The sequence below is a fragment of the Xenopus laevis genome, chromosome 9_10S, assembly GCF_017654675.1.
Source record: "Xenopus laevis strain J_2021 chromosome 9_10S, Xenopus_laevis_v10.1, whole genome shotgun sequence".
NCBI classification, from domain to species: Eukaryota; Metazoa; Chordata; class Amphibia; order Anura; family Pipidae; genus Xenopus; species Xenopus laevis.
In genome coordinates, this window is record NC_054388.1 from 94,462,638 (window position 1) to 94,490,602 (window position 27,965).

The 27,965-nt window shown below is 39.5% G+C and overlaps 1 protein-coding gene across 2 annotated transcripts in view; it reads left to right on the plus strand.

Moving 5' to 3' along the window:
- Positions 1 to 25,803, plus strand: part of prkar1b.S (protein kinase, cAMP-dependent, regulatory subunit type I beta S homeolog) — a 155,153-nt gene extending 129,350 nt beyond the window's left edge. For both annotated transcript variants that reach the window (XM_018239163.2, XM_041579285.1), the window contains 3 exons: positions 902 to 1,023; positions 23,124 to 23,205; positions 23,890 to 25,803. In XM_018239163.2, coding sequence (XP_018094652.1) covers positions 902 to 1,023; positions 23,124 to 23,205; positions 23,890 to 24,062 — 377 coding nt within the window. In that variant the 3' untranslated portion in view covers positions 24,063 to 25,803. The remainder of the gene's footprint in view (positions 1 to 901; positions 1,024 to 23,123; positions 23,206 to 23,889) is intronic.
- The last annotated feature ends 2,162 nt before the right edge of the window (positions 25,804 to 27,965 follow it).

Below are 27,965 nucleotides of genomic sequence, written 5' to 3' on the forward strand. Positions count from 1 at the left end.
TTTATTTCCCAGAAGAGAGAACTTTCATTCATTATATTTTACATAGATTTCCGAGGGAGCTACATGGCTGCTTGCCTCAGGTGAGAAGTTCTCAGAAGGCTTCAAAGAACAGTTTAAGATTCTTTGACCAACAGATGGTATTGTAATTAAAGGGGAACTATCGTGAAAATTAAATTTGTAAATATTCTTCATCATACTGAAATAAGAAACTTTCTAAATACAATCAATTGTGTACCAAAAATGTACCATTTCAGAAATAATCAAGTTTATCTTCACTATCCCTCTCTCAGCATCTGTTTCTCTTCATTCTGTCTTCATGCAGCAATTGAGTGTCAGATATTCATTGACAGTTAGATCCAATATATCTTATGGGAGGGGGGGTTCCTGTCCTAGAAGATGAATTAGAGCTCACTCAAATAACTGATTCCAGTACATACAAAATCTAACAAAATAACTGCCTTTTGCACAAATTCTGCATGTAGAGAGACATGTCTGGGGATTTTAATAGAATGAGCTCTAATACATCTTCTAGGCAAAAGGAGCCCCCCTATAAGAAACAGATGCAGAGAGAGGGGTAGTGAAGATAAACTTGATTATTTCAGAAATGGTACATAATTTTTAATTGATTGTATTTAGAAAGTTTCTTATTTCAGTATGATGAAGATTATATAAAATTTTCGTTTTTGCGATAGTTCCCCTTTAATAAAAATAGAATACCTCTACCAAGGCCAAAATCAATGGAAATTTACAGTGATGTCTACATTTAGATATGTTGAAAAGTCAGTTTGTCAATGCAACATTCGACTTCACCATCAAAACGTCAGTATTTTATTGTGTTATGTACTTCAATGTCTCGGCCTGATTCCCGATTGTCATTGACTCTTTGATCCTTCTTGTTCAGAATCGCTAGACAAGTGGGAACGTCTGACAGTGGCAGATGCTCTTGAACCAGTTCAGTTTGAAGACGGGGAGAAAATCGTTGTTCAGGGCGAGCCTGGGGATGATTTCTTTATCATAACAGAGGTAATTGTGTGTTTCTTCTTTTAACTGAACTTCTGACATTACGTCATTGCTGTTAGAAAAACTAGATCATTATCTGCTAATCAGGTCTAAAGAATTGCTGGTAGTTTGGTTAAGAGAACAACAGCAGGGGTAGGTAACCAGCATCAATGACATATAGTAGGTGATAATATCTAATATTTTTTCCATGCTTTTATGTACTTCAGCTTTCAACTTTTATGGTCAGCCATTGGCTGGGAGCTGTAGTTCAAAATAGAGAAATGAACTTTGGTATCTTTGGTCATTGATCTAGCAATTAGGATACTGCTGCAGACTTTTGATTCTGTCTGTTCAGGAGAAGTTCTTCCACTCTAAGGTATGGTGCTCCAATATGAGGTACAGCTATTACTGAAGGCTAGTTGTGTTGTAAGGACAAGGTAAGCTACACAAAGGCGCCCCGTATAAACAATTATATTTAACGTTAATTTCACATTTAACAAAAATTCACCTTTTGAACCGAAGAAGCCAGTAGACTTACCACTACTAGGTACAGTAAGCCGTTAACTTGATATTCAGTAACTTTTGCAGTTCTAACTGCTCTATTGCTATATACATTGTCTCAGTGGTGGTCATTTATCAACACTGGGCAAATTTTCCCATGGGCAGTAACACATGACAACCAATCAAATTGCTGCATTCATCGCTCTACTTGCAGCTGGCTTCAGAAAGCTATTCACTGATTGGTTGGTATAGGTAACTGCCAATGGGCAAATTTGCGCAGTGTTGATAAATGAGCCCCAGTATGTCACCCTTTTTTCATTCCTATATTACTATAGAAGAACAAACCAACTGGCTGCAACTAGGGATGAGCAAATTTTTTTGTCAAGGTTTGCAGCAGAAATGACACCCATAGGGGCAAATTCACTAAGAATCGAAGTTGCGCCAGGCGCAACTTCGCCGCACTTCGCCAGGCGAATTTTCGCCAGCGCTCCGCAAATTCACTAAAATGCGAAGTTGCGCACAGGGGTAGCGAAAGGTTGCGGAGTTGCGCTAGCGTTGTTTCGCTATATAAAGCAAAGTTGCGCTAGCGAAGGCTAATTTGCATACGGCGTGAAATTCAAATTTCAATGGAGGAACACGTATCTGCACTACAAATGCCTAGAAAACCTTCAAATCTGCAAATAAAAATGTTATTTTTCCCTACACATGTGCCCACTGTCTAGGTAAGTTGCCATGAGTCAGGAAAAGTAGGGGGGAGGAAGGGGAGCCCCAAAAAATTTTCGATCTTTTTCAGCCTATCAGCCATCATGTAGAAAACACGCCAGCGTTTTTTGGGACTTAGAAAAAATTTTGACTTTTTTTGAAACAATCCCTATCTACTCTATTGCGCTTCGCCAGGTCTGAGGTGGCGAAGGAAGTCTAGCGTAAAAGGTAGCGTTCGCTACACTGCGCAAGTTAGTGAATTTGCGTAGTTTCGTCGCTAGCGAAGATTCGCCTGGCGTAAGGTTGCGAAGTAACACTAGCGAAACTACGCCAGCGTTCGTTAGTGAATTTGCGCAGTAGCGAAAATGCCAAACGCTAGCGAATTAACGCTAGCGTTCGGCGCTTCGCGCCTTAGTGAATTTGCCCCATAGACTCTAATTGGAGAAAAAAATCTTGTGGGTGAAAAAAAAAAAAAAATTGTCGTCCATAGACTTTAATGCATTTCGACGAAATTTCGCCGGCCGCAAAATTTAGATGAAGCAAAATGGCCAACCCTAGTTGCAACCTAAAGGTTTAGATGTATCTAAAAAAATTACAATCTAAATATAAATTCTATATTTAACACAATGTATCTTGTGTGTGTGTGTGTAATCTGACCACCATGCTCAAATCCTTTCATAGTTCCCCAGAGCAATATATGCCAAGGAGCGTTAATGAAGTTATTCACAGATGCCTTTTTTTTTCCAGTGGGTGGATGCCTAGTAACAGATTGCTGTTAGTAATGTGGGAATTCAGAGGAGCTTCTAACGATATGCCAAAATGATAAGACAATAGATTTTTTTGGGTATTTCACTAAAGAATGAACCTCCTTCACGCAATTGTTTTGCATAGTTTTCATACTATGGAAATGTACAGTATTGTAATGAAAGTGTAGGGCTGCAATCATGCTGCATGGTGTTCAGACACATTAAAATTAAATATAATGGAAAATATAAATATTAGGGAATTTATTTTTCAATCACGTTCGATACATGCGATTAAGTACAAGGAAACAGAGAAAAGCAACATTTCTAACTTAATTCAACAGCAGGTGCATAACTATAGAGGAAGCAGACCCTGTGGCTGCACGAGGGCCCAGGAGGTATAGGGGCCCCATGTCATGGGGCCCATGAGGCCTTAATTTGTATCGAATTTCAATAAATGTTGGTAAAACAGGTCAACAATTAGACATTTTGGGGGTCTGAAAAATAATGTTCTGTGGAGCCCAGTAATATCTAGTTACGCCACTGTTCAACAGCCTTGTTTATTCCAACTATCACTGTGTTTACAAATGTAAAAGAAACGTGTGTTGACATATCTGTTCACGTGACTTCACCCGTAGGTACAGTGATTGCTTTAGCAGACTTAGCAATATGGCTGCTCCCATGCTTATGTGAAAATACAAATAGGCAAGGTGTAGGTTCCATAAAGCTAGGACAGCAAATAAGCAGGAGCAGTCTGAACCCTGGATGTTCCTCTTACTGTAGTTGAATGTCTAAAATAGTAGGAGCTATTCATCAAATGCAACATGCCAGGAATGGATGTAATCTGCCATGTTTTCTACACATTGCACACAGCATTGCACTTTTTAAAAAATTCCACAGGTCTCTGAGCACACTTTATTCAGAAGGGGCAGAGACACGTAGCCATCCTCCCTTCAGTCATTTACCGTCTCTTCTAACTTGAGCATCATTTAGCCCCTGTAAGACTCAGCTTAACTTCCATATGTATGGTGAAAATACTGACTTTCTGGTGGTGCCCATAGTTTTATTTTTTGCTCAATGAACAACCTATGTGTTCCTTTTTACTCTGCCAGCTTTAAAAAGAAACATAATTATAATTTCAGCCAATCAAATGTGGGAATAAGCTCATCTTTGAAATTACTTTCTGCAATAAAACCTAGCCGTGATTATGAATTGTGTGCATAAAAGCCCCAGGTAGCATTTTTCTCTTAACCAGTTCCAAAACTTGGAATTGTTTGGGGAGAACTCTCCTGTAAAATGGCACATTATATAAGAGATTATGATGGGAATTGGCAGAAATGATTCCCTAACCAACTTTGGAGTCTAGTGATCCTCCACATTTCCATGGATATAAGAGCAACATTGACTGGCACAGCAAAACTGATGTGGCTGAAATCCAAGTTTCAACAGCTGTTCCATTAAAAAAAAAAAGAAGGTTGGTAACTATTTATGGGTATTGCCAATTTTCCAGAGGACTTTATCTCTTTATGTCCCTGTATTAAGGAAGGCAACAGAATCTATGAACAGTTGGACAGCCGTGATCTGAACTCACATTCAGTCCAGTGCTGATTTCGACCAGAAGAATAACCTGAGCACCTGATAAAAATGATCTCATAAGTGCTGCATTTATAAAAGGAAACATGTCGAGGCTTGGGGAAAAATGTTGATATAAGAGCATTCTTATATCATGAGTATTCAGAAGTTAATCACTTACAGACTTCTGTGGCAGTGTGAAAGGAGACGTGAGCCCACATGGCTTATCATCGGTACAATTCTGTGTTTGAACAAAGATTAAGGGGACACTTACACTAAATTATAGGTTGGCCATATATAAAAGAACTTTAGGACATGTACGTATGTAAAGGGTTTGCATTCCACAGTGATGATGATCTTATGATATATTGTTTTATACTGTGTTTTCTTTTTAAAAAAGTATAGATTGGTCTTTGTACCCAACTTGCTGATCAAATATCACCAAGCTCGCATGGTGGGGCTTTGAGGGAATTTCACATGATGTAGTGGCAGCTGGTACAAGTGGAAGGAGTCAAATAAATTTGTTCTGGTTTTCTTTAGTACCAGTTCCCAAAAGTTGCCCCACCCCACAGTGTGCATAACAAGACCTGTGAATAATGTTTACTAGATTCAGATACAAACCTGTTTTCTATCCAAGATTCATGTTGCACTACATATTGCCTTTTTACTCTGCCTGTAAATTGGGCAATGCCCCTCTGCTGCAAAGCTGAATGAGCATGTGTTTGTGTATCTCCACATTGTGAGACTAAATACTGTAATGCCCAGTGGTCCACATATGAAACAGGACACAAAAGGGAATGTCAGCTTCGAATACAGCTGTAGAGACATTTGTGTGCATCTCGCTACCAGAATATAGCTTGTGAGTTGTAGGACATGGCAGCATTACTGACAAAGTAGTTGTTCTGAGTACAACCAAGGACTTCTGGAATGTCAGCTAGATTGTCCCAAAACTAAACCTCTCATTTGGTCATAGACAAATACAAGAAGTCCTCTGCACTCCACCCATTATCAATATATTAAAGGGATACTGTCATGGGAAAAAAGGTTTTTTTCAAAATGAATCAGTTAATAGTGCTGCTCCAGCAGAATTCTGCACTGAAATCCATTTCTCAAAAGAGCAAACAGATTTTTTTATATTCAATTTTGAAATCTGACATGGGGCTAGACATTTTGTCAATTTCCCAGCTGCCCCATGTCATGTGACTTGTGCTCTGATAAACTTCAATCACTCTTTCCTGCTGTACTGCAAGTTGGAGTGATATCACCCCCTCCCTTTTTCCCCCCCAGCAGCCAAATGAAAGAACAATGGGAAGGTAACCAGATAACAGCTCCCTAACACAAGATAACAGCTGCCTGGTAGATCTAAGAACAGCACTCAATAGTAAAAACCCATGTCTCACTGAGACACATTCAGTTACATTGAGAAGGAAAAACAGCAGCCTGCCAGAAAGCATTTCTCTCCTGAAGTGCAGGCACAAGTCACATGACATGGGGAACTTACCACACAGAAAGTAACCACTTACTGCCAAGCAAACAATCTCAAAAAGGGGTTCTGCATTGGTATAACTAGGAGACCATGGGGCCCAGCGTGTATGGTGACTCCTACCTGGGTATGCTTGACAAAGGGGTTTTACTCCCCGAAACGTTGCATCGTACTCCGCTTTGAAATAAATTTTGAAGATTTCTTACAGTCCTGTGTGCCGTTGGAATTCCTTTGCTGTACTCTGTTGTGGGGCTTACCGAACCTCTACCAGTGTGCACCAGGCATATCGTTGTTATCTATTGGGTGTGCGAGATCCTGCCTTTTTCCTAGACTCCTACCTGGGGAAAGGCACCTACTGCTTCCCCAGTAGTTATGTCACTGGCGTTCTTGCAGAATGTTAGATGCTGGCATTATAATAAATGTTACCCAGGGCAAAATATTACACTGTTTGTTTATAGTCTGTCATGTGGATTAATCTTACAGCTTCAACTTGCATTGGTTTTAGAAGGGCAGACAGGTTAATGAAATGTCAGAGTAGGGGAGGACATAATTGGTGAGTGAATTAAAAGCTTCAAATAATTTTTTTTCAGTACTAAATATATCTTAAATGTCTCTAGCTCTTTATGAAAGGAGAGCAAAGGAGTGCTAGATGACCCTTCATATTGCAATTTTAATGATTATGAACAGCACTGCTAGGGAGTTAATCTGAGAAATGTCACTATAGACTCGTCCGGAAAGCATTAATCCATAACAAAACAAAATAAAGTAGTGTCAGGACTTAAAGGGCCTCTATATTGTCATTTTTTGTGTTCCCAGTGTATTTGTCTAAGCAAAATACACTGCAAAATGTATCTCTGTACAGTATTTCTGAGGCTTTTTGAATTTTTTTGATAAAGCTTAATGGTTGTTGGTTATGTATATAACCCACTAAGGGCAGCCTCAAGCAGCTCAGGCTTCAGCCTGAAGTACAGTTAGGGTGAGATTTGTGGAAAATTCCTATTGGCTCTAGTAGATATTCCTGGAAGATTAGCTTGAAGGCAAAAAAAAGAGTAGAATTTGGGATGTGATACAGCAATATTTCATATATCTGTTGCCTTGTTATGAGCACTTTGGGCACTACTCTAGTTTGTTAGATTCCATTCATCTATGCTACATAGGTATTCCTCTGTACTAAGCACAGATTTAGGGCAATTTCAGGTTATAGAAACCTTTTAGAACCTATGTGCTAGAACATATCCAAAATTCAGTTTTTCTGGTAGTATTATTATTTTTCAAAGCCGTGGCCTGTAGCGTTATAGAGGCACAGATTTCTGTTCTGCAGAACACTGATGTGGAAGAAGTACAAATGAAATTTTTAAAAGCCGAGTGCTTGAGAAGTACTGTTAGAACAGTTGTCTGTCCTGTTTCTTTCTTACTACCAAGTACTGATATATAGCCTCCCCCCCTTTTTTGAATAGATAGATCTTTTTGAATAAAACTTTTTATATATTTGATAAACTGCGTTTACGGATAGTTTATCATATATAGTGAACAGGGTTTAGACTATTTAAACTTCTAAATTTTGCTTTAGATTTATCAATCCCTGCTACTATATACCTATACTCTAAATATCTTTTTTTATAAATTAATTGTTATGTCTGTCTTCATAAAGTTTTTGTAGTTCTGGATGAACCTTGTATTAGAGTAACAAGATGGCGCTTAACCTGCCCAGTATTCTTTATTGAATGATGTCATATCCTGAGACACCAATTTTAATGCTTCATGTTACCTCATTTACTAAGTTGTATTATACTTAACTATAATTGTCTGAATCTTGTTTAAAATATGCTATGGGAAGTGTATCTAGCCTATGATTAAGTATCTGAGTGATATGAAACGCGTAAGGCTGTAAGCTTGTGGACTGAAATAAACTACTTGATGATTTGACAAGCCTGCCCTGAAGTTTGGTCTCTGCTAGTGCCTGCCTTTTTTCTTTATACGGTGGTCCGCTCCCTAAGCTGGGGGTTCAGGGCGGTGCACCAGGACCTCCCTTCACAACTGGTGAGTTCTACATAAACCTGAGAATTTTCTACTTCTATACTGACTTCTAACTGTGTAGCTTCCAAAAATGACTATTCTCTGCAGGCACCCAACCCAGGAGAGAGCAGGAGACACATAGGAAGAGGAAAAACATGGTGGCACAGTGTTCTGTAGTAAAGTACTGCTGGCTGGTTCTTTTTAAAGAAGGTTTGTTCTGGACCAGTGGAAAGAGCAGTACCCACCCACTGGGGCTGCTGTCTCAGGGTCCTTCCTCTGGCCCCCACCCCTGTTGCAAAGCCCCCATGGGCCGCTCTGCCCCTGCTGCAACCTGCCTCCAGCATTCAGACCCCCCCCCCACATTGTATTGCTCCTTACTAAAATAATGTAAATTTAGTGTTCACAAGCAACTGCCCCACAAAACACCATAAAAAAACCTGCAATTCTGTGCAACAGTTTCTTATTATCTCTAGTAAGATGTTATTTGAGGCATTCTGTCCTCGGTTTTATCCTGTGAAACATGGAGCAGAATGCCATGCGTGCCTGCGCAAGCTCTTTGAAAAACAGAACAACTGTGGCAAAAGAACGTGTAAACAAGTATATATCAGCTGTTGTCCTTCTGGGGGAATATACAGCATTTTCTCGCAAGCCAATGAAACTGAATCAATTCAGTCAGCCCTCTTTTTTTCTTCAGCATTCCAGCCATGGAACCAATGGGGAAGCAGTTTGTATTCAACATATTATGAGCAGCAGAATAAATCTTGGAATATATAAGTTACATACTAAGGGTACGTAGCATCTCTAAGGCAGAGGCAAATTTTGTGTGATATTTATTATTTAATAGTGAAATAAATCTATCAGCACTCTCCACTGATGTGGGAACTCCAACTGTTTTTAGAGGGGGAGTGTTTCAAACTTGCAAAGACTGAGAACAATTTTCAGACAGTTCAAGATCTTGTTTCCCAGTGCCGTTCACACAACTGGATCCTTCTTTCCCAGACTGGACAGATGTGGAAAGTATCTGAGCCCAGGGTCATGGTATTATCCCATGTCAGCTTCCTGGCACAAGCAAGAAAAAACGTTAAGTACCATGCAGTGATTTCGGAATGAGAATTTGGCGAGTCTCGGCTACAACAGATGCACAGTCCTGAGCAAATAAAGGGGCACTTTACATTACTGCAGATTTTTTATGTGAATGTATACTTATGCATAGAGCATTACTAATTTTACACAATTTTGTTAGGCATAGAGAGTTCCCGCCTTATAAATCTTCTAGTCTAAAAGTTTGATACTTGAGACATGGGGAGATTACTGGATTTTCCAGGGGCCACATATCCGTGATACGAGAATTAAACACAAGCCTTCCTGAAAGCTTGGTCAGTTAATCTGAAATATCAAGTGGTTGGAATTTATACTGATCACCAAAAACCTGGAAGGTCACACAGAGTGTAAACTTGACATGGGGCTCGTGATGTTGATGTCATGTGGTTATCAACCACTCTTTACTAACATATATGATTTTAAAGCGCAGCTCCAACTGGAGTGCAGACTCTATTAGCCCTCACCTTTTTATTGGGGGAAAATATTTTTGGGCAACAGATAACCTTTAAAGTATGAACATAATAGAACAGTGATCCCCAACCTTTGGATCATGAGGGACACCTTAGCTGTTGCTCCCGGTGGCCTCAAAGCAGGAGCTTAATTTTGAATTAAGGACTTGGAGACATGTTTTGGTTGCATAAAAACTTGGTGTACTGCCAAACAGAACCTCTTGTAGGCTGCCAGTCCACATAGGGCTACCAAATTGCACCACCCAGGATATTTTTAATGCTTGAGTTGCTCCCCAACTCTTTTTACATCTAGATTTAGCTCATGGGTTGGGGGTGTCCCCATTATAGAGGGACCCCAAATCATCATGTTGTGATACCATGGCATGACAAGGGACATGCCCATAATAGTACAAGGGTAGAATAGGGAGGGGCAGCCATATTTAGAAGAATGTTTTCAATTTGAAAATCTGCTCCCTGGTTTGCCAACAGCAAATGTGCCCTTCTTTATTTTGTCCAATGATAACTGTGTCAAACCACATATATTGTATCTAGCTGGCTTCCCTGTTGATGGTTTATGTTATTTATTATTTTTATATGTATAAATATATATATTTTTATTATATTTATTGTTTATTGTATACAGTATTTATTAGATATATTATATCGAATACACCCCTATATCAGGTAGGGATGCACCAAATCCACTATTTCTGATTCGGCCGAACCCCCGAATCGTTCGCTAAAGATTCGGCCGATTACCGAACTGAATCCAAATCCTCATTTGCATATGCAAATTATGGCTAGGAAAGGGGATAACAATTCTTACTTCCTTCTTTTGTGACAAAAAGTCACGTGATTTCTCTCCCTACCCCTAATAAGCAAATTAGGATTCGGTTCAGCCGGACAGAAGCTTTCGTCCGAATCCAAATCCTGCTGAAAAAGGCGGAATCCGGAACCGAATCCTGGATTTGGTGCATCCCTAATATCAGGCCAATTAAGGTAATAGACGGTTGTTCCCTCTATCAAGACCAAAGTCAAACATGACCATTGAAAACAGTAATCAAACAATATGCACCCAGAACCTAACAGCAGACAAATGGGTAGAGCCTTCATGCTCAATCTGCACCACAAAAACCAGCATTTCCCACCAGAAACCAAATTCCATGATGTTACTACTTTGTCTGAAATAACTCTAGATACTCTACTTTCCATTTATTAGTCGTGCTTTGGAATCAGTTTTATTCATTACATACAGCGTCGAACTAGGGGGCCCAAGGCCCCAGCCACAACCCCCCTCCGGGCAACCCATCCAAGTCGCAACCCTCCCTTGGCCCCGCTGCGCTTACCTATATTCTTCACTGCACCGAATGGGCCAGGGAGAGAGGCCGGGGCAGCGATGGTGGGTCAGGGAAGGAGGTAAGGAGAGCAGCATTAGGGAGCATGTCTGGGTCAGCGGGGCCCACCAGGTTTTTTCCCTGCCCAGTCCAACCCGGATTACAGGAACCCAAAATGAAGTTATGACGTTGCCCTTTCCCTACCATCCTAAAGCATCACAATAAATGTATGAATGTAATATTTGCATGCTTAAACTATAACATGAAATGGTTAGGGGGCACCATTATACATATACAAGACCTGTTACCCAGAATGCTCAGACCTTGGGTTTTCCTGATAAGGGGTTTTTCTGTAATTTGGATCTCCATACCTTAAATCTGCTAAAAATCATTTAAATTTTTGTTCATTATATCTTGGTTTGGATCAAGTACAGTATGGGACCTGTTATTCAGAATGCTCAGGACCCGGGGTTTTCCGGATAAAGGATTTTTCCATAATTTGGATCTTCATACTTTAAGGGGCCCATTCACTAAGTTCGAGTGAAGGAATAGAAGAAAAAATACTTCGAATTTCGAAGTGTTTTTTTGGCTAGTTCGACCATTGAATGGACTATTTCGACCTTCGACTACGACTTCGGAAGGTCCCCATAGGCTTGTCTATTTTTTTGGTTGAAGGATAATCCTTCGATCGATGGATTAAAATCCTTCGAATCGTTCGTTTCGAAGGATTTAAACGTTCGAATTGCGCAAAATCGATATTCGAAGTCGAAGGATTTTAATTCCCCAGTCGAATATCGAGGGTTAATTAACCCTCGATATTCAACCCTTAATACATCTGCCCCTAAGTCTACCAGAAACTCATTTAAACATTGATGAAACCCCATTGGCTGGTTTTGCTTCCAATAATGATTAAGTATATCTTAGTTAGGATCAAGCACAAGGCACTGTTTTATTACAACAAGGAAAAAGGAAACCATTTTTTAAAAATTTAATTATTTGATTATAATGGAGTCTATAGGAGGTGGCTTTTCCATAATTCGGAGCTTTCTGGATAACGAGTTTCTGGATAACGGATCCTATACCGTACAAGGTGCTGTTTTATTATGACAGAGGAAAAAGGAAATCATTATTTAAAATCCAAGGGAAAATGCTAAACATGTCGAGAACTCAGGAGAAGGAAGAATAATACCATAAATAATGTTTAACTGAGACTCCCAGCAGCAGTATGCTCGCCTCCTCTGGCAGCAGGATCATTAAGCATATTTTCCCTTCCTTTCAATGACATTTTTACATGTGTTCTTTTCCCTAAAATAACATAAGTAATGGGCTCTCGATTAAGTATGATTTGGATTAATAATGCTCACAAAAGGCAAACGACCTCGGTTTTACAGTAGTGTGTTATTTAATCCAGTAGCTAAAAGCAGTTTAGTGTAATCAAGGCTGTTTCCACGTATGCTGGAAACATTTCAACATGTGTTGCCTTACTGTGGATTCAGTCCAACACGGATTCCCCGGCTGGCTAAGCCTCTCAAGAGCAGCCTCTGAGTAGGACCAATTGTTATGAAAATAAGCCTGGCTGCTTGACCGTCTGGATCTCATAATGGCTTCTAAAAGTGTGCGACTTTTACAACTTACCAGAGGGGGGAGTGGATGGAGTAAATGTGTTGTTAGACATCCACTACAACTGTAGTGCTCAACTGCATCTCCCAGTATCTCCCAGTTGAATCCATACAGATGGTGGGATTTATGATTCTCCAGCAGTTGCTGTTCTGTATGTTATTTTTGTCCTCTCTATGAATCGCTCTGGATTAGTCTATTAATATGCTTTGTATAAGCTTACCGGATCATGTGAAAACTCTGGGACACTGTGTTCATTGCATGTAATTTAAATGCAAATCAGTTTGCAATCAGGGCACCCTGGCATCTTGCATGTAATAGAAGTGTCCCTTAAGGTGGCCATAGACGTAGCAATTACGATCTTTCTTGGAAGAGTTCTTTCCAACAAAGATCGTTCATTTCAATACACACGTGTAGAGCTGAATCGTCAGTTAAACAGGTAGAAACAATAGAATTGTACCTGTATCTGACGATTCATCAGTAACAATGACGGATATCAAAATTTTCGGTCCAGCTTGATCGATGAGCCGACTGATATCCAAGCCTTACAGGTCGTCTCTTTTCCCAACATCCACGCAGCGAATATCGTAAGAAAATTTGTTTTGTACGATATTATCTGTGCGTCTATGGCCACCTTTATGTGTCAAACAATCTAGTAACCTTTATAAACTATTTGCACTTTATAGGGATGCTGAATAGAGCTTGAATATCTGATGGGGTACAAACGAACGGGTGGCAACCGGGAAAAAATTCTTCCAGAGTGGAACAAAATGTAGGGTAAAAGTTCATCTTTATTGATCCAAATTAAACCATGTATACAAGCGGGCAGGGAGAGTAGCTTGACGCGTTTCGTGACTGATACGTCACTTCATCAGAAGCTCAAGCACCTCCCTTCAAAGAGCACATTTATAACCACCACCAATAAAAGAATAGACGCACCAATTAAAACGTCACGGTAAATGCGTGTAAGCCAAATCTTACCATACATATAATAACATGAAAAGAATTGAAGGGTATTTCCAGCAACAACCTTAATAAATCAAAATAATGTTGTAATGAAAAAATAAACTGTTGTAATAACAAAGAAACTCCAAAATTGCAAAAGTACTCACTAAGAGAAGAATGCCTAATGTGTTACAATGTATATCAATAATATAATTGCAATTGGTTTGAGTGACAATTTATAAATGTAACAAACAAGTCAAAATATTGTCTGTATCAATTTAAATGTCAATTCAAAAAGGCAAGTGCTGGCAAATAAAATATATAATGAAAAAACACATACCATTATGGTAAGAAAAAATGATTCAATGAATATTAAATATTAAATACTAAATACATGTGTGATAATAAAAACCACGTAATAAGTATTATTAATCATTATATATTGAAGACCTAATTAATCAATATATAAACGGATACTGGTGTTATGAAATTAGCAACCCTTACAAATTATCGAAAGCGATCTTTAAAATGACAGATACTTTATTCCACAAAACAGTTAAATTCCCACTCTCTATTTAATCCCCTGGGTGCAACTGTGCATAATTTATAAATCCAAAAAGACTTTTCTGAGTAGTGTGGTCTCAGTATCACCCTTGCGAGCCCCACGAACAACCCTTTCTATGATTTGAAAGGAAAGACACAAATCACCGTTGTTATATTCCAATACATGTTTGGCCACTGCTGAACTAGAATCATGTCGAGCCACACAGTTTGAATGTTCAGATATTCGCTTCCTAATGGGCCTTATCGTTTTACCAATATATTGTAAACCAGGCAAGTGATGAGATAAATAACATTCTTAGTTCCACAATTAGCATAGAAATCAATCTTATATCTGAACATCAGTCATTTGATTTGGGCTTCTGCTGAAAATACATTATGCGAGAGGGGGTTCAAATCTCCTTCTCCATCTCACCGGACTTTACATTTGGTGCTTTCTCCATCTGAATAGAAACATAGGTATAAAAAGGTTGATCTTCTGACCTTTACTCTCTGTTTCGCATGACATGCAAAGCCTGTTAGTGAACACAAGGGGTGTATTTCAGCACAAAAATGTATCGTTTTCGAGGCTCCGTGCAAAAATCAGACCCATTTTTAGCACTGCAATAAACATTGCACTTCATTATTAAAGAAGCTCTTTTCCACTATGTGGCCAATGTCTGGTAGCGGGTCTTAGAAGATCCATCTTTTCTCCACTTGTGTTGAAACACAAGTTAAAAAAAAACAGGTGCGAAACTAGCTTAAATTATGAGCATAGGTAGTAAATAGCCCTGTTGCACTTGCCCATAGAGAACAGCAGCAATTTGTTTTGAACAGTCTACTACAGCTTAGAAACGAATAAACATTGGTTGCTCTGGGCAGCTGCATTAGTGCAATTTACCTGTCTTAGTGCATCAGCCCTAGGTGAGATGGGTTTGGTCGTACTCTCCCTCCCTGTTTGCACCTTTCAGTAAAATGAACTCCTTGTTTATTGTAAATGAGAACACAGGCAGGGTAGGGTCTTGTTATACAGATCTCTTGAAAGGATTAAAAAGTATTCGGAAAGGGACATAATGGCTATGAAAAGATTAGATCACAAGTGGCACCATTTGCCTTTTGCATTGTGTTAAATTAGACTTTAGTGTTTTTCACATGTATATTTTACTGGCTGGCACAGCATTTCAACACCATTAGCTGGAGAGGAGCCTCTGAAATATCCAGAAACTATTGGGATCTCTCCAAATAAGCATTTTCTATACTGATTAATGAAGACACGTCCTTAGGCACGCTTGGCTATCACACCGATAATCTCTTTCTAAAAAAACACAGCATGGTTAATTAATAATTAGAAAGATAAATGCTGTCTAGCAAAGAGCCTTCAAACAATGTTTTTTTTGTTTAAAGGATATATGCTATGCAAAGCTCCGGTGATAGAGTAAAGTTGCTGCAGGTATGGTGTGGTTTAAGTCAAAGGGGAAGTTAAGCTAATGCCTATTATTCTATTTTTGGAATTCAGGCAAAGGCTTATGGCAGTACACAAAGATAGTCACACCATATAGCTGAATCAAGGTTTTCTTTTCAACAACAACAAAAAATGGAATAACTGTCAATTTAGTAGGAGTATGGATTTTCAAAAAAAATAAAAAAAATTCTGGTATCCACCCTCCAATAAATTGCTTTACTCTTCATTGGAATGGAAATCGGTTATATTCTGGATTGCATTAAAACCATGACCCAGTGAGAACTGTAGCAGAAGAACAGATCTTTGGGCCAACAGCAACTTGGAAATGAGGTAACTGACTGCATATCTTTGGGTAGAACTACACGGACGATTTCCATGTGTTTCTGTCGGATCCGACGCTGAGCGACAAAACACCTGCGTCAAGTCGGCTGCAAGCTGCGTCTGCATCCAACAGTCACGTCATGTCAGATGAACGATGCAACACCATCGGACTTTTGTATTACTTAACTTGTTTGCCGTCGCATCCGACTTGGCGCAGGCGTTTTGTTGCCCAGCGTCGGATCTGACAGAAATCGTCCGTGTAGTTCTGCCCTTTATCTTTGTGGATCAACATGGGGTGGGCAAGTGGAAAGCAGCACATGTTGCCATTGCGTGCATACTGGAGCCCACAGTGCTGCGAGTAGATTAGGACAAGGCCAGAATGCCTAAGGATAGCAACATTCAGATATAAAAGAGTTGAGGAGCAACACAAGCATGTAAAAAATGTTCCTGGGGGGTAGTGCTGTGATTGGCTATTTGGTAGCCCCTATGTGGGCTGGGGGTTCTGTTTGGCAGTACATTTGATTTTTAAGCAACCAAAACATGCCTCCAAATCAGGAATTCGAAAATAAGCACCTGTTTAAGGCCACTGGGAACAACATCCAAGAGGCTGGTGAGCAAATGCTGGGGATCACTGGTTAAGCCACAAACCTCTAACATTGCAGTGATGCATGTCCATTAGTGGTAAATAAAGGTCATTAGCTGGTTATTGCCATTGCATTTATTATGCTGTCTGATCATTGGACCCAATGTTTGGCCAACTTACTTGGATACTCCTTCTTCTAGAAGTAGTTGCTTTCAGGGGAGCAGCAGGAACTATATTGAACTGAAATGCTACATAGCATATTATTTGAGGAATACAAAAGCACGATAAGTAATTTGACTGCTAATTTGCAATTAATCATGATGCGAAGATTTTCTGCCTGCGAGTCTTGTTCATTTCTTGAGCGTTTTTTCAGTAATATCATTGCTGATACTATCTTCTGTGACTTTTGAGGATAGTGACAAATGTGAAGGGCCCATGAATAACACACTGTTAGATTTGGTTTTGTGTTGACTCAGAAGACATTTTGTGGCCGCTGACAATATGAAGATAATAATAACGTGCATTGTGTGGGGAAGGAATCCTTAAAATGCTACATTTCATTCTACGCTTTGTGACTTTTCCTGGCTCGAGCAAAGATACGTCTGAAGGAGGAATCAGAGGGCAGTGCTGGAGAGATGCCAAGCTGGCACACAGAGAAATTAAAACCTGGCAATAGAAAAAAATTCTGTTCGGCCTTTTTCCCACAGACGTTCCTAACTCATTCCTTTATGAGAGCCAAGTTCCTTTAGGTGGATTCATTAGAAGTGTGCACCTGCATCAAACCCTTTGGAAGTTTCTCTCTATAATAAGCAGGAGCAAAACAATAGAAAGTAACCCTTGATTTCAGAAGCCAGATAGAGACTTTAATAGCAGAGAATTGGATGGTGTCTTATTTCATCTACAGCATAATTCTCCAAAGAGGAATACAATGTACAATATTCATACACACACTTGCATATACATGTATATATATAAACGTTGTATGTATGTTCTTTTGATTTTACACAATGGCAAACAAGAAAAATGTGTTATATTCTTAAAGGGGTGGTTCACTTTTATGTTAATTCTAAGCAACTTTTCAACTGGTTTGCATTTTTTTTAATTTTCATAGTTTCGGAATTATTTGCAGCCTTCTTATGACCCCATATACAAACTAAATGTTCCGTAACAATACAATACATGTAAAGTTATTACTACTGTAAGTACTCATCTTTCTTTTTAGTGCCGCTCCTATTCATATTTCAGTCTCCAGTTCATATTAATGCATGGTTGCTATGATAATTTGCACTGTAGTAACTATATTGCTGAAATTGCAAACTGGAGAGCTGCTGAATAAAAAGCTAAATAAGTCAAAAACCACAAATAATAAAAAATGACAACCAGTTGCAAATTGTCATCATACTAAAAGCTAATTTAAAGGTGAACAGCTCCTTTTAGGGTAAGGACACATGGGCAGATTTAAGATGGCCATAGATGTAAAGATTTTTAAAAGATCCAGTCATTATTGTGAGACCACGATTATGTCGAAATGATCGTTTAAATGTACGATGTGTCCATCAACTAAAAAGACCGTTTCAGGCGATATTGCCAGAAAAACTTAAGGGTAGCTGCCTGCTTGGCCCTGCAGACATAGATAGATTGCACTGGGGCCGATAAAGATTTTTTAACCTGGCGATCAGTTTTCTGACAGATTTCGGACGAAAAATCGTAAGATGTACTATCGTTCGAATCCCACTAACTGCACGATAATTTCGAGGATTGGTCGGACTTCGCTAAAATCGGTCGTTCGGCAAGAAAAATCTTTGCCTCTGTGGGGACCAATAGTTGATCAGGCAGGTTCTCAATCTGAATGCCCGTATTCTCCTCATTGTTATCTGATCAAATTAGCTTGTCGTCCATCTCAAGGTCATATCGGGGAGAGGTTCACTAGTTTGTTGACCTCGCCAAATGAGCAGATCTCTGAATGTATGGCCCGATTTAAATCTCTTGCTGACTAAAACATGTTTCCCTGTGCCCTGTGTTTGACTTCATCAACCATAAAGTTAAAAAAACCCTACCCTACATAGACCCCCCCTATGGGGCTATGTAGGGCTGCCGCGCCGGTCTCATTCCGAAGATTTCCGAAGAGAAGAATATGGCAGCCGTGAACTCCGATGCCTGAGGGGTAAGTAAAACGTTAGTGGCATTTGCCAGGGTTAACACTGGGGGAAGGAGGGAGGGGGTCTATGTAGGGTAGGGGTTTTTTAACTTAAGGGTTGAATTCTCCTTTGAGTCCAGGTTTTCAGTTCCTGCTGATGAAAAGCATCCCTGAGACATAATGGTAGCAGTATGCTTCATTATGGGGATGGAGTTTAGTGCTTAGAATAATGAGCAGTCAATTTCTGTCTCAGCAGACCAGAACCTTTTCCATGTTTGCTGTTTCACACATGCCTTTTGGCAAACTCCAAATGGGCACACTTCCATAATGGCACACTTTCATAAAGCCCAGCTTTGCACTGTGTCATGGTTATCGTTTACCTATAAATGGTGTCTTACTAATCAGCAGTGAATCTCTTAAAACTCCTTAAAATACCGATTGACCTCTTGGTTGCCTCTCTGACTAATGCCATCTTCACCTGGTGGGCAAAAGTAAGATTTATGTTGTTTTTTATTTTGTAAAAGATTTAGTGGTGTTCCTGGGGAAGTTCAAAACTAGAAATATGTTTCCTGGCATCATGTTATCTCTGGTGCTCTATTACCATTTCTTGGCTGCCATCATAATATTTGCCTATCCCAAATGGTAGCATTTCCCAGTCATTAATTACTTGTTGCTTATTATTCATCTTACAACACCTTTGCAATGACCATGCACAGGAAATGAGAAATGACATCCACGGAAACCTTCTTATGTCCACCAGCAACTACTATAAGTAGAGTTGTAGCAATTATAGATGAATTATAGATGAACAGATGCTTCATCTCCATAGGCTGCATATCCCCGTTCACTGTTTCCATGTGAACGTTTCCCCCATGCACCAATATGATCTGCTAAGTGTCGCAATTTGTAATTTCTGCCAGTTGGCTATGGCAGGGTAGCACCCCAAGGAATAACTTGCTAAGAAAAGCTGTGGTCTACTCATTGACCTTCAGTATATGCCTGAAAATAAATACATGGCACATCTTTCACTGGGTAGCTCCGAACGTGAACACAATAGTTGTACTGTGTGCTTAATGCAGCCTGACTGTAATTCCCTACCACAGAATCCCTTCTAATGCTACAGTCACTGTGTGATCCCTACGGAGGTTTAGGTTTTCTTTTCCCTTTAACCTTTGACTGCGTTCTCTTACTCTGCAGCTCACATCGTTTGATCTATTCACTCATCACTAGGGTTTTTGAGCATGTAAAAAAACAGCGGCAATTATTCAATTCCAGCACATAGATGTGCTGTTTATTTATACAAACTTGCATTCGTTTATTATGTATGTATTTCCTTTATGAAATTCGCAGAACATAGTCAAAAGAAGGATGAGGTAATGTCTCCATAAAGTAGTTAAACAAACTCTTCACCTTTACGGTTGTGATGTGCTATCTGCACTTAAAAAGAATTAGCACAATTCCAGCATTTACTGGTAAGTGCTGCTTTCAACTTCATTTGGGCTGCAAATTTTGATCAGATGTTATCTCTTGGGTGCTATAATTTCCTACAGGGTAAGGGCTGTTTTTTTAATGAGCCTTTGTTAGTATGACCCAAAAATCGCCTCAACAAGGTGAAATGAGTTTCTTTGCAACTGTATATGCTATTTTCTAAGCCTATAAAATGAACAGATTTTCATCCTAATAAAGTAGGCAATATGGCTAAGTGAATTAATTCACTGCCTAATGTTTGTCTTCAGAACAATTTGTAGAGATTAGCTGGTCAATGGGCACCAGGCCTTTACAAAGTCTAGAACTCTATAGTTATTGTAAGGGTTTTTGTCATGAGCCTGAACCCGTGGATCTTTTATGGTTGTTATGAGCTGGTCATAATCGGCTCCTCGCATCTTTCTATAGTCTTTCATATGTGCAACTTCTAGAGCTTTATGTTCCAAGCCACTGAAGGAAGACGTTTACTCAAGATCTGCATAATCATTTGCCTTATCTTTTTGGAAAACTAGCAGGACTAGGTGAGAAATTAACATGGCATATCCTTATGGTTACAGCTAAAGGAGCCACAGTTAACAAAGACTGTGGCTCCTTTAGCTGTAACCATAAGGATATGGTTACAGCTAAAGGAGCCACAGTCTTTGTTAACTGTGGCTCCTTTAGCTGTAACCATAAGGAGCCACAGTTAACAAAGACTGCTAGTAAAACTGCAAGCATTGTCCTTCTCTCACAGATTCTCTCTTGTCACTGGAGAAATGCAAAGCCGCACATCTCATTGGAGCTTGAGAAGATTGTGTTAAAGGTGGTACTATAGTGCAGACTATCATATGGAGACTAGTTGGGATGCCACCAGTAATATCCTGGGACCCTCCCCTTTTTTACCTGTTCCCTAAGTCTCAGCATTCCATACATTCTCTTCATGAGAACAGACTATCGAGACTAGTGTCAATGAAGACAGTTTAGTTGCTCTTGTAGCACTAATTGTATCTGTTCTTCATGTGAATGCATAGTAAACTATGTTTTAGAACATGAAGGTCCGGTGCCCTCACCGTTCCACAGTGGAGCTTAAGTACTGCAGCAAATAATGCTCAGAATGTTGTTTATCCTTAAAGGACCAGTAACATAAAAAAAAAATGTTTAAAAATTCGTTAGTGCACAACGAAAAATAAACACTAAGACAAAAGAAACTTTTAAATAGCAAAGCCTTTATTAAAAAATAACTTACAGAATGTCCACTCCGCTGCTTCAGAAACGGCGAAAAGGCGACCATCCATCCTGCAACGATCAATTTCTTCTCCCTGGCTAGTCACTGACAGGCATCGCTTTCATCCACCTGCTGCTGTATGTCTGTGGCTGCTGCTCCCGCTGTTTGCCTCAGACCATGGGAAAGGGATGGCTTGGCAGAGTCAGCGCAGGGAGCAGTGTCAGCAGCCAGTCACGGGCACACAGCGGGAGCAGCAGCCACAGACACACAGCAGCAGGTGGATGAAAGCGATGCCTGTCAGTGACTAGCCAGGGAGAAGAAATTGATCGTTGCAGGATGGATGGTCGCCTTTTCGCCGTTTCTGAAGCAGACAGGAAGTGGACATTCTGTAAGTTATTTTTTAATAAAGGCTTTGCTATTTAAAAGTTTCTTTTGTCTTATTTTTCGTTGTGCACTAACGAATTTTTAAACATTTTTTTTTTATGTTACTGGTCCTTTAAAATGCTGCTATTTCCTAAACAGAAAGCTGTGCTGTCCTAAAAATCAGCAGTCGTTTTATTTGTTTGACTTTTTTCATCTTTTCCTATATAAATTTTTCAAGAAAGGTCAGATGAGAACTCACTGGTTTTGTATAATATAAAAGGTCCCTAGTTAGCACTCTGTAGCTCACGCTTGCCTTACACTTGTTTGGTGACATCGCCCACCTTGAAGTGGCAATATAGGATCAGATCATAATTGGAGCTCTGCAGGCAGTTGGATTGAGGATATCAATGTGCAGATGCAGTCTATAATACGACTGGGAAATCAAGCTTGCCCAATTTTCAGCCAGATGTCGATCGTGCATGTCTCTAGGAGGCCCAATACATGGGCCAAGAAGCTGACACGATCTGTCAGAAGTTTTTATCGGCCCCTATATGGCCACCTTCGAGTTGTACCAGACTGGCTACTCCAGAGTTTCATCTCCTAGCTGCGGCCATCTGGAAGATTATCAGAGTTGAGGTTTAGCAGCAGTTGTGTGTGATTTTGTGCATCAATCCAGGACATATAATTCCAAACTATGAGAAGCATGAATCTGTTGGATTATAGGATAAGTTTATCGCTTTCCATGGTGGGTCCGGGTGCTCATGCTTCAGACCTTCAGCAAAGGGGAATAATTCACAGAAATTCGATTGCAGGCAGGCACCACTCCAGAAAACCAAAGGCAAAAATAGTAGAATCCAGGAGCCAAAAATTTAAAGGATACAAAAAAAATCTTTATTTTACACTTTGTATAAAAATAAAAGCCTGAGGCTTTTATTATATAGAATGTTTGGGTCTATCAAGTTACCTAGGCTAGACACAGAGAGACATTTCTTGGGAGTATAGTCTGCTTTTGGCACAGGTACCAAAATCTGTAAAAACAACCCCTTATTTTAAATCACCCGTGACCTCAGATTTTATATAACCTGTTAAAATCAATAGATCCAATTAAAGCGCCAAGCCTTTTGCAGTCAAGAAGTTATAATAGTCACGTATAGTCTTATAAATCTCTTATTGCTATTGAGTTTTACTTTTTTATGCAATATTATTATCTTTGCTTTGAGAAGTTTACAATCAAAACTGGGTGCCTGTAAGGCAGGAAGATAAATCAAAAGTGGAGTTTCTTTAGCCACATTGAATGAACCTTTCCATTGAATTGGCAAAGTAGAATAATAAATACCTGAATAAGATCCGAATGCCACTGATCCAAGAGCAATGCCGGGAATCGCAGCCTAAAAACAATTGGATGCCTAAAGATTTAACACTGCGGGGCTAAACTGTTCATAGCAATCTACCCCAAAAGCTACATTTCCATGTCAAGTTTATATTTTCCAGTTCATATTAAAACATGGGATGATTTAATATAAATAATTCAGACATTCTTCAATATTTTACTGTTGTGTCTCATAGGGCACAGCATCAGTACTGCAGCGCCGATCTGACAATGAAGAATATGTGGAAGTTGGAAGACTTGGGCCATCAGATTATTTTGGTAAGCGTTTCATTATGAGTAATAAAAAAATGTTAATGGGCTATAGTTTGAGGCAATATACATTCTACTAGTTTTTATCCAGCTGAAGAGAGTAGTTATTAGAGAGGTTGAATGGGTATAACCTGTGCAGGTTAATGTACGTCATGCTACGGCAAAACTAGAACCCTTTCCTTGTAGGCCAACAAGCCTTTTATAAGTACTGCTGATGGACTGGAAAGCCTATTAAGATGGACTGCTTGCAAGCTTCCTATTAAATAGTTTCTGAACGGATTACTCACCATTACTTACTAGGGATGCACCGAATCCAGGATTGCATATGCTAATTAGGGTTGGGGAGGGAAATCGTGTGACTTTTTGTCACAAAATAAGGAAGTAAAAAATGTTTTCCCCTTCCCACCCCTAATTTGCATATGCAAATTTGGTTCGGTATTTGGTCATCTTTCTCTAAGGATTCGGGGTTCGGCCGAATCCAAAATAGTAGGTTCGGTGCATCCCTATTACTTACCATTATCTAACCGTATTTGGGGCCACCATATATTTATTCCATGTAATTGACATCCATTTAGAATCCCTCTCAAAGGAAGTGAAGGAGTTGGGGACGACTATATACACTTTATACGAAAAGTACAAGACTCTAGTGTAATGTTCATTTCTGATATAAATATTATGTGTTGTATTCCGTAGGTGAGATTGCCTTGTTGCTGAATCGTCCCAGAGCAGCAACTGTTGTTGCACGAGGGCCACTGAAATGCGTTAAGCTGGACCGACCCCGCTTTGAACGAGTTCTTGGACCATGCTCGGAAATCCTCAAGAGGAACATTCAAAGATACAACAGCTTCATCTCACTCACTGTTTAAGAGTGTCCTCTTTGGGAATGTGATGTTTGTTTTACCCTGTGAACCTGAGTTTGACCCGTGCACTTACATAGCTTTATAAGAAAAAGGAAATTGTGCATTCAATGTGAATTTTTATGATCATGTATGCGGCATCAGTCATATATTTTCCTTTGTCATTATGGGTATACAGGAATATCTTGCTTGGGATGGGATAGGTCAGAGATTGGGAAATTTGTTTTCCACGCATAGGTGTTAAACGCAAGGATTTTTGTGATTTGTACTAAAAGGGACTTAAAACTGATGAAAAAAAAAATATATGTATATATACATAACAATGTCAGTTGTGTAACAGGTACTTTTGAAAAAAAAAACAGATAAAAACCAGCATGTGCACACTAAGCCATATACAGGCATTACAACCTGCTCCTAAGTAGAGGTGGATTGATATAATAGTTGGACCTATGTAGGGTTATTATTTGGGTTCACGTTCTAGAACTGCCAGTGCTGTATCTGGGGAACCTTGTGCATTATCCAACTTTGCTCCTAAGAATTTGTGGTTGGTGGTATGTAATTCAGTTGTGGATCTTGTACTCTAACTTGTACAGTCCTTCTACCATCCATGAACCTTTTATATGAAGAAAGACCACTAAACAATGGTTAGTTCAAGGTTAAAATTTACACAGTTCCACCTACATGCAGTAAACATACTGATGAAGGATGAATGGCAGGCAGAAACATCAAATTCTGTTCTAAATAAGGGTTTAAAGGATTTAAGCTGGCCATACACAATAAGATCTGCTTGTATTTGGCCAGATATGTATCGGATAGGGAGGGAAATGCTGCCTTCAGAATATAAAAAGTGTTCTGGGCTATGCTAGGAGGGGGATGTAGGAGTAAATTGGTGGCTCCTGCCTATTTTGTAAGGGTTTAGTACTAGTGTGAGGGGTCACAGGGTTTGTTTATTAAATCACTTTTTCTCAACACCACTACTGTGACAGGAGACGAGGGAAGTGGAGCTTTACTCACGGATACAGTCATCATTTAAAGTCACTGGTCTAATTTAAAGCTGTGGAGGTTAATTAGATATAAATGTTCTTTTAAGACTAAAAAAGAATTGTTTAAGCTGAAATATCCCATAATGCACTTTTAACGATGCCAAGGGTTCCGGGCCCTCCTTTGTAAATGAGCAGTATCCTGCGTCTCCGAGCAATGTGAATGGGCCTGTATGCCATGGGAGCCAAATGTGTTTATTTTCTTTACCACAAACTTGAGCTGTAGAGAGGTTACGTATCAACGTCGCCTGGCCTCACAACTGTGGAAAAATGTTGAATATTGAACAGGGAAAATTCCTTCTGTAAAAGCATGGCATTCATTCTTATTCCTTGATAAGATCTTCTGCTACATTTCCTAGTTTTCCAATAGAATCATTCATATGTAATTCCCAGAGCAATAGCCCTGTCCTAAGAGGGTTTTTTTTTCTTACCCAAATTTTCTCTTTTGAAGTTTCCATAAGGAGCTGGGCAAACACAGTTTGACAAATCATTACAGACACAGTTGAAGAGGAAGTAATAATCTCAGGGGCCCTCATTGTCCAGGGGCATATAGGGAATTCTGATTAATAAAGTCACTCTCAAGTAAATAGAACTAGTGCAAATTAATCAAAAAAAGGGCATTGGTGGGTTGTTCCATTACTAGAAAAACAAACCTATACGGCAGCTGAAAAAAAAAGTCATCATGGGGAAATAGTCTAGTTTTACCAGTTGAAAACATGGGGCGATAGATGTCTTTAGCTTGGGCAATAAAGGTATGTATATTATATGGGTAGGTGTGTGTACCACTTTGTGACATCTAAATTATATGCCAAATGTATCACTAAGCTTGACCTGAATTTTGTATATTTCACCCTTCCTTTTCATAACTGCCTATAATTTCCAAACCTTCAATACCCAATACCGAGGTATGTAGGTACATTTGGGATGCAATGCTGTGTGTTTTACACATTAGGCTGTCAACTGGGCCCCCTCTCTTTAATATCGGAAAGGGCGTCCAAGCTGATATACGCACTTTAGTTGTTCACAATAACTTGGGCACCAGGGGTTTGTTGAATGTCAAATGATACTTTAATAGACACACAACACTAGGCACATTGGGGCAGATTCACTATAGGGCAAATAGTCGCCAGCGACCACTTCGCACACAGCGCACCACTTCGCCAGTCAAAAATTCTATATCACTACGCTAATTCACTAAGATGCAAAGTTGCACCCTGGGTGCCGAACGCTGGTGACTTTTCGATTGCGTTACTTCGGCAGTGCGAGCATTTCATAACGAAGATGCGCTAGCATTTTTGTGCCTAGCGAAAATTCGTTCCATATGTTAGCAAATGTCTGGAGAAAACCCCAAAAAAGTATGTTAGGACTTTTGCAGGCAATCCTGCTTCATAAAATGAAAAGTTGCCAGCGTTTTTGTGACTTTAATGCATTTTCGGCAGACAGGATATGATGTAAGTGACAGAAGATTGAGGAAGATCTAGCTGCTTTTTAGCACTTCACCTGGTCTGAGGTGGCAAAGTAAACCTGGCAATAGAGTGCGAGTGGCAACGCTGGCGAATTGTCACTAGCATTAACCACTTCATCCTTTAGTGAATCTGCCCCCTTGTGTAGTACTCACACACAGGTGGCCAGCCCCAGTGTACCAGCTGTAACAGTGTTGCCTCAAAAGGTAAATTCAATTATCACTTTAGCCCCTACTCTGGCATGTCTCACCTGGGAAGCTAACTCAACACTAATTTTCAGTGGAGCACAGAACTCATATTAGCCTGCCTACAACTGCTTCACACACGGGGAGGCACATTTATCAAGAATCGAATTCATTCATTTTTAAAACTCCCATAAACTTCCATGAACTCGAAATTCGACCATTAAAATTTACTAATAAAATTGTTAAAATTAAAAACTCGGATGACTAGAATTGACCCACAAACTCAAATTGAATTAGAATCTAATTCAATTCGAATTTAAAAAACTTGAATGTCAGGAAGGCTGCAAACAACGCAAAATTGATCCCTGGACCTCTCCCATTGACTTAAACAGCAATTTGGCAGGTTTTAGGTGGCGAATAGTCTAATTTCAGTTCTTAGAGGGCCAGAGTATGATAAATCTCAGAAATCTAATTCAAATTTTTTTAAAAACTCAAATCGAATTTGAATTACTCCCTAGTCTAATGTGACAGTTTTGACCATAAAATTCAATTCGACCCATGATAAATCTGCCCCCTAGAGTGTAGTAACAGGGGCTAGTCTCCCACCTGCTTAATCCTTATTCACATGATTACGCTCCCAAACTTCAGGCTGTGGTGTTCTCCTTATCTTAAGACCTCCTGTCTCAGCCAGTAAGGGTTTTCCTTCTCCCACAGAACTTGTCTACACAAGGGGTGACTCACAAGGGGCAAATTATTAATCCATGGAACCAAAATTGCTCCAATTCTGTAGTTATGAGACCTTAATTAATGCTCAACACAAATCTGAATCTTAAATCACCAACTCTAATTTGAATTAGCATGTGAGATTAATCGACCCTGGAAACTGTTCTAATTAGAATATTTGCCACCTAAAATATGCCAAGTTCATGTATAAGTCAATGGCAGAGGGAACATTGGAATATGTTAATTGCCTTCCTGACATTCGAGTCTGTTTTTCGGAGGAAAACACGATTCAAATTCGATTAAAATTTTTGGGTTTGATTGAATACGAGACATTCGAGTTTTTTCATAAATAACCTCCCATTCCAGTTGTTAGTACATTCAAGTTCATTCGTTAACAAGAATTCACATAACTTCGGACCTTGATAAATCTGACCCCTCATGTGGGTCTCTTTTAGTTGAGATAGCCTTCAAGCCACGCTTGTTGTTAAAAAGGGAAGGTGA